The sequence below is a fragment of the Lathyrus oleraceus genome, unplaced genomic scaffold (assembly GCF_024323335.1).
Source record: "Lathyrus oleraceus cultivar Zhongwan6 unplaced genomic scaffold, CAAS_Psat_ZW6_1.0 chrUn0225, whole genome shotgun sequence".
NCBI classification, from domain to species: domain Eukaryota; kingdom Viridiplantae; phylum Streptophyta; class Magnoliopsida; order Fabales; family Fabaceae; genus Lathyrus; species Lathyrus oleraceus.
Genome location: NW_026112616.1, coordinates 6937 through 14643, shown reverse-complemented (window position 1 = coordinate 14643; position 7707 = coordinate 6937). Strand labels below are relative to the sequence as shown.

At 29.3% G+C, this 7707-nt stretch overlaps 1 protein-coding gene across 1 annotated transcript; it reads right to left on the bottom strand.

The window, feature by feature from the left end:
* Positions 1-643: 643 nt before the first annotated feature.
* Positions 644-3194, bottom strand: LOC127112983 (beta-galactosidase-like). The gene is made up of 2 exons (XM_051046415.1): positions 991-3194; positions 644-909 (listed from the first exon to the last, which is right to left on the bottom strand). Exons 1-2 carry the CDS (start codon positions 3158-3160, stop codon positions 644-646), a joined length of 2436 nt encoding a protein of 811 aa, XP_050902372.1. The 5' UTR covers positions 3161-3194.
* Between the last annotated feature and the right edge of the window lie 4513 nt (positions 3195-7707).

Genomic DNA, 7707 nt, shown 5'->3' with positions numbered 1-7707 from the left:
ATATTATTAATTTAATTTTTTGGTTGATTTTAGTAATTTTTTCTAACTTTACATTATATTTTATTTGAAATATTTTAATGAATTTACTTACTTAATCTTAAAATTTTATTTTTCTTTCATAAATATTTTAAAATATTAGTGGAAGTGGGAGAAATTTTGTAGAATTAAGTTTATAATTGGAGTTATAGATTTTTATGACATCTAATTGCATAATTTAATTATGATTTTAAATCATGGAAGTGAATAAAAAAATGTGAGATAGAAATAAAAGAGAAAAGAGGAACTGCACTAAAGAATATAATTCTAAAGATCGTCACATAAAAAAATTATGACGTGGCATAGGAAAATATAAAAGATATAAGAGTGCACCTGAACATAATCAAAGCCCATCATCAAAGTCATCACATAGGATTTGTACACTCCTAATTTGTTTTCTAAGATAATAATAGTTATTTATACTTTTTTTGTTTATTTGTCTAGTCTAAAGTAAGAAAATGAAACTATGATGACTAAGGTTGTAGCATAAGTAAAAAATTGAAATTTTAAAAATAAAAAGTGGAGCCCAACTGAAAAATATAACATAAAGAAATATATGTCACACATTATAGAATGTGCTAACATGGAGACAAATTATAATATAGAACTACACGTGCACCATTTGTACACGATTATCTTCAGGATTAGAGCCATCACATAGGAGTTGCACAGCTAGCTGGCCATTTATGCCACCTTTAGTTATTCCAAATATGGAACTTGTCACGTTAATTGAACATAATTGTTTTCCACCACATGCTTTTTCGACCACTGCCACACTATGGCGTGATTCCCATTCACCTACTTGAAATGATCCACAATTTCCTTGTGGATCTCCATAGCTCGCAAACTGGATTTCTGAAATAGTTTTTCCATCAGGGCATTTTAGTTCTAAGGTTTTTCCATAATCTGTTCTTGCACATATAAAATCAATTGCAACTGTTTGAACAGACACATTAAAAGGGCTTCCACCCATTTCCTCAAACAAAACCAACGTGTTACTTTTTGTGTCATTATTTAAGAATGACCTTGGCACATGGTAAAACCTCTGAGATGGTTCTCCACAGCCACTCAAACATTTATCAGCTCCATAATTTCCTCTATAATCACATTTAATATCACATCCATTTTTGTCAGCTACCATTGTAGGCCAATACCTTCCAATACTTTGACCATTAACCCATGCATGTCCTTTTGTAAGGCCTATGAAATCCAAGACTACAGAGTCTTTACCTTCAGGGGTCTTAAAAGTAGTCTTGTACCAAGTCAATGGTTTTCCTATAACAACATTGTTTATGTTCCATTGAACTCCATTTTTAATTTTAGAATCATAGAACCTTCTAGCCTCACCGTTTAATCCAACCTTGTATGACCAACTAGATTTTGATAAATCCATAGTATTACCTGAACTGGTTGCAATGAGTTTCACAGGACCCCCAACAATACCGGTTTCTTTCATATCAAAAGATGCACCATAATGCGCATGACCAACTGTACCACTTAGTAAACTTATAATGTTGGTACCTTGTTTTAACGAAACGATTTTTTCATATGTAAAACGAAGGTTATCATATGTTCCCCACTGTGGGCCAATATATTGTCCATTAACATAGGCATGAAGAACATGGCCTGATGTGTTCACTTGCAAAGTTGCATTACTCCAAGTGGATGTTTCATTGATGAAAACCTTGGTCATGTACCACAAATAATCACTAGCATCAACGGTAACACTCTTTTGCTCTAAAAGTTGAGACGCGTTAAATGTACCTATTGCTTGTAAGGTGTCTTCCACAGGGTCAGATGCCCATGTCCAGATGAGTGAGTTTCCTAATTCTTTAGATAGTTTCTTCACATAAACATTTGTTTGTGCATCAACCTTTGCAGTGTTGAAAACTTCCTTGTTGCAATCTTGGAGAATAGATACTGACCAAGAAGGCACATGGTACTTTCCATCTTGTTGTAGATCAACTTCAACATCCTTAGAATTATGTGAATTACTCAAAAAACAAAATTTTTCTCCAGTGGCATTATTTGCATATGTAGTCAAATATACTGAATCTCCATATTGCTTCTCTGCAACCGTTCCATTAGTGAGAACCTTCTCTCCTAACTTTATGGCGGCATGGAGTTTTTTAAGATGTCCCCATTTTGGTTGGTTCAAGTTACCATATTCATCAAGTGGTGCATCATAGTCATATGCTGTAATAATATATGGACCACCCGCAGTTCTTCCAAAATTTGTTCCTCCATGGTACATGTAGTAGTTTTGGAGGACACCACCGTTTTGAAAAAAACGTGCAACTGAAAATGCTACATCTTCAGCAGTTCTGTGTGGCTTCCTTTCACCCCATTTTTGGAACCAGCCAACCCAATTCTCTGTAAACATTTTGGGGCTTTTAGGATTGTTTGGCTTGAAATTATCACAATAATAACCATTGCATGTGTTGATAATAGGTGATGGAGCATTGTTTTGCTTGCACATGATCCATGGGACGCCGACATTTTGAGCTAAAGCCATCTGGGCACACCATTTAATGTATGCATTCCCATCTTCTCCATAATTAGTTATGACATCTCCATATTCATTCTCAATTTGAGCTAAAATAATTGGCCCCCCTTGTGGTGCAAACAATCCAGCTTCTTTGCACAAGGTCACAATCTTTGTTGTGAATATTTTCATTTCCTCCTTAAAAACTACATTGTCAGTCCTTAGTTGAATCCCTGGCAAGTTGTGTAACCACATTGGGAAACCTCCATAGTTCCATTCAGCACAAACATAAGGACCAATTCGAAGCACAACATAAAGACCTTCTTCATGAACATTTTTTAGAAACTTGATGAAGTCTAGATTTTCAGAAAAATCATATTGGCGGCGAATAGGTTCGTGAAGGTCCCAAAATATATATGTTTCGATGGCATCAAGACCACCATCTTTTGCTTTCTTAATAAGATCTGGCCACATTTGGGAAGTGCTGCGTGGGTAGTGGATTGCACCAGATATTATTATTCGTCGTTCTCCATTGATGATAATGGCATTTGTATCATATTCAACCGTTGTTGCAAATGAGAAAGCACACAACAAAAATGAACATACAATAAAAAAGAGCCCAATCCTGGGATTAAACATATTGTTTTGTTCTCCAAAAAAATATTATTGTGTATTGTTTAAAATCAACAGGTTTTTATAGGCACAATTTATTATTTTATTATCCTATTTTTAGTTTATTTGTAAGCCATGTATAAAATCTATCCAATTTGCTAAGATAGATATTTGGGTCTATAATTAACTCTCCTCCATAACTTAAATTGGTCTTTCGGTTATAAATTATGAATTGTCATTTTCTATTGTGAAAGTTTCTTTTGTAAAATATAAAATAACAGTTGGCTAAAAGATCTTATCTTCATTACATATTAGCTAGCCATCTTATGTTTGTACTCCTAAAAAAATCATATTAGCAACACACATCCAATTCCGATTATCATAAAAAAATACAAACAATTTTTTAATAGTTTTTTAACAATAACAATATTTTCTAAAAAACATAATTTTCAATTTCATAAAGTATTAAAATTTTCAAATAATATCTAGAATTAGAAATTAAAATTACAAAAATAAATTTAAGTAATTTAAAGAAGTTGTGATTTATTCACAAGATAACTTAGTATATTTGTATATAATTAAAAAATGGACTAATTATCCATAAAACTACTGAACAACTATTAATAATTATGAACATTGGTAAAGTTGTACAATATTAAAAAACTAAAATTATATATAACTTTTTTTTTCTCAATAAAAGCATTAAATTGTCATTATAAAAAAACAGTCATTACAAAAATCAATCCAATGGATCCAGGTATCAACCAAAACAAGACCTATTATATTCAAGGATGAATTGTATTCACATGGTTTTCTAACTCTCTATGCAATGTACATCTCGCTACAATATTTCGTATTATCTTATCTTTTAAATATGGGTTCTTATCTCTTTGTGAAAATATCTTCTCATTCCTACTTCTCCAAATCTCATAAACTGCTTCCGCTATAGCTATTTTCAAAATATGCCACTTCCAAACTTTTATCTTTGTTTCTTTTATCATCCACATTTTCTCTCTATTCCAAATATAAAGATTTCTTCTAATGCCCATCCACTTTAGAATGTCTCTCCAAATATGGTTAAGAGCATCACAAGCAAAAAAGAGATGGATCATGGATTCACAATTCTCACAGAAATAACATTTACTAACATTTATAAAACCAAACCTCATTCGTCTATCTTTGATGGAGAGTTTACCATTCAACTTTATATAATTATATCATAAATTTTTTTTTGACGCATACTTGGTATCTCTTGGTGGTTCTTGTAACATCTCATACTTTCTCCAAGATATTATTTAGAATTTACTATTAAAATGGACTGTTTTTTTATAAAATGGAATACTTATAATGAAAACTGAAATAAAATTCGGAAAAAAATATAGATTTAATAAAATTGAGCAATGGTTCGACAAATTGCTAGCGAAAGAAAATCAGTATCCGCATTTCTAATCGAGTTCAAATGTTAACAATAAGTGAAGTAAAATAGTATAACACAACGACCAATTATTAAATAAAGTGCTAATTTGCAAAAATCTTATTTTTCTTCCATACGCCCTTCAAGCAACACATTCAATCATGCATTTTTTCTTGAGTACCTAAAATGTTAATTGTAAGGGTCAAATTCCATATGCACGTTGAATCATGTTCACCATAAGAAAATGTCATAAAATAGCACAAAACACTTCACCAAAAAAACTATAATTAAAAGTTTTTTTTGTATTATATATATATATATATATATATATATATATATATATATATATATATATATATATATATATATATATATATATATGTGTGTGTGTGTGTGTGTGTGTGTGTGTTATGAAATGCATGAACCCAAAATGACTAATGAGACATTAACCATCTATATATGTAAATCCATTTCAATGGCGGAAGCTGTCCTAAAGTCTCTTGGCACAAAACTCTAAGAAATGTTAATTTGTCACAAAAGCTTTTGACAGAAAGGCCTAAAAAGCGTCAAACTTTTTATCAAGACATAACAAGTGACTCTACTACAACATTCCACATAATGCATATTTCACTAGGATAACAAGTACATCTTTTATGAAATTGAAAAAGTATAGGCTGAGTATTTTTATGTGTAAGATATAAATTGAGTTAATAAATTTTTATAAAGCTGAAAGTTGAGAGATAAGACAGACAAAAGTGACACCGATTGAAGCAAACAATAGAGAAAATTATTGGAATGTACATGACTTTTTCAAGATAAGGAGAATGGTTCTATTTATTAGGTTTATTCAATTCTCACTTAGTCCAAACACCCCAATTTTTAGGAACCAAATTCACTAAGTCAACAATTTTTATTTTTTTCAATTACTAACCCACTAACTACCTATTGCGTATATTCTTAAGATCACACACATACTGCTATAAATAAATTTGGTACCATAATAAAGCACATGCTTATACACTAAGTGCACAAGTAAGCATTTTATATGGTAGTGGACAGTCAACAAGACCAAGGCAATGACCCTAACTAATATTTATATTACGTTACTAAATATTCTAATTTGTCGAGTACCGGTATGTATATTTACATTATAATATTCAAAACAAAATTCAATTTCTATTTATATCTATTAAAACCAATGCAACAAACACCTAACCTTAACTTCTTAAAAAATAATCCACATCATTCGATTAGATCATGTGTACAACTTTTACTAAACCACTAATCAAAATACCACTATTTGCCAACACCCCATATGATATTCTTTGACTCTTTCCATACTAAAATCCATTTTCTCCCTCTCTAATTTCTCCAAAACCAGGCTAGGAGTGGCAAAACTCAGAGAAATGGAGAGAAACTTATAATTTTGTACCTTAAAGAAAATGGTTTCAAGTACTTCTCAGTAGAATAAGAGAGTAATCAAAGTAATCACTACTCCTGTTGCATATATCTCAGGAAGTCATTCTGTTCTTGCAAAGTTGATTTTGAATTTCTCTAATTACATTTATCGATTTTGGATTAGTGTTGCATAATTAGTTATGTGTGTGGTTGTTATTGCAGGATTATATTTTGGATTTCTTCCATCACGATTAGATTTTCATCTTCCCACCGTTATGGAAAAATAGATTTTGGAATGTTTTCTTGCAAAATTCTATTCTGGATTTCTCCGACTGGATTGTTGTTCTTGCAGAATTCTACTTTAGATTTCTCCAATATTATGAAATGATTCAAAATCTTCAGAAAAGAACAATGTTAGGGAATAAACAAATTTGTTGCAACGTTTTCAATCCCTCTTCTTTCATTCCAAGTAGTTTCATCAAACAATATCAATAAAATGAGTTTAAAATCCATGTATGTTAATTTCATTTAGAAACTTCTTGCATTTGCTCTCTTAACCACAATTATTAAGATCTTCGGAAAAGGTGGTTTGAAATGGATTAAAACTGATTTATCGTTGTTAACCCTTCCTAATACTTTAATTCTTGGAATTCCATTGTTGAAAAATATGGATAATGATGAAGTTGTTGTTCTTTTAGCTTAGATTATTATCTTAAAGAGTATGCTTGTTTTCTTGTAGAGTTTGATTTGGTACAATTTGCTTTTTTTGTATAGGAATTTAATGTTGTCAAGAACATGCTATATGCACCTTCTTCACAAACTACATAGGTACAAGACAAATCAATTTTGGTTTTCCTTTCTTGCATAATTCTATTTTTATTTCACTAAATTTTTTAAAAAATATAATACATATTACATTTTTATGCCAAATATTAATAGTATCACAAATGGCCAAAGTAAAAAATTACGAGAATGAAATATTTACCTACCTACTAATAATATTATAATAATTTATTTTAAATATAACATAGGAAACAATCGATATGGAAATAATTGAAAGAGATCACTTTCTACCACATGTTATTCAAGTTAATAATTAACTAAATTTATTATTATTGGTAATCAAAATATTTAATGTTAAATTAGAAATAATAAACATAGATATTAAATGTCTTTTAGATTATTATGAATGTTTTTTATTATTATGAGAATTAAATTTAACACCTTTAATAGTTAAAGGCATATGAAATATGTATAATGTATTATATATATTAATCATTAATTCTAATATTAATAGCATTACAAGGGTATAAAAAAGTTACTAAGATAAATATTAAATAAAAACAAATTTTACTACAATTTTTTTTTCATAAACAGTATTTATTAAAATTGATTTATCACCATTTAATTTGAATCAACAAAAATTAATTTTATTCTGTAATAAAAAATAATTTTATCTGTCACTAATAATAGGGGATGGCCGACTACTTTGAAGACAAAAACATCACAAATCATTATAAAAAGTTATTGAAAACATTAATGTCATAAAATATAATGTCATCATTAAAAAAAACGAATGATAAAATATTTACAATAAATTATATTTAATGTTGTTCTCAATTAAATTAAATAATGAATATAATAAATATTTAAATTTTATATTATTAACATTATTACTGAAAATTTAAAAACTCATTGAATTCTATTACATTATACTTTTGATTATCCATATGTAATTTAACTTAATTTTTAATTTTTATTA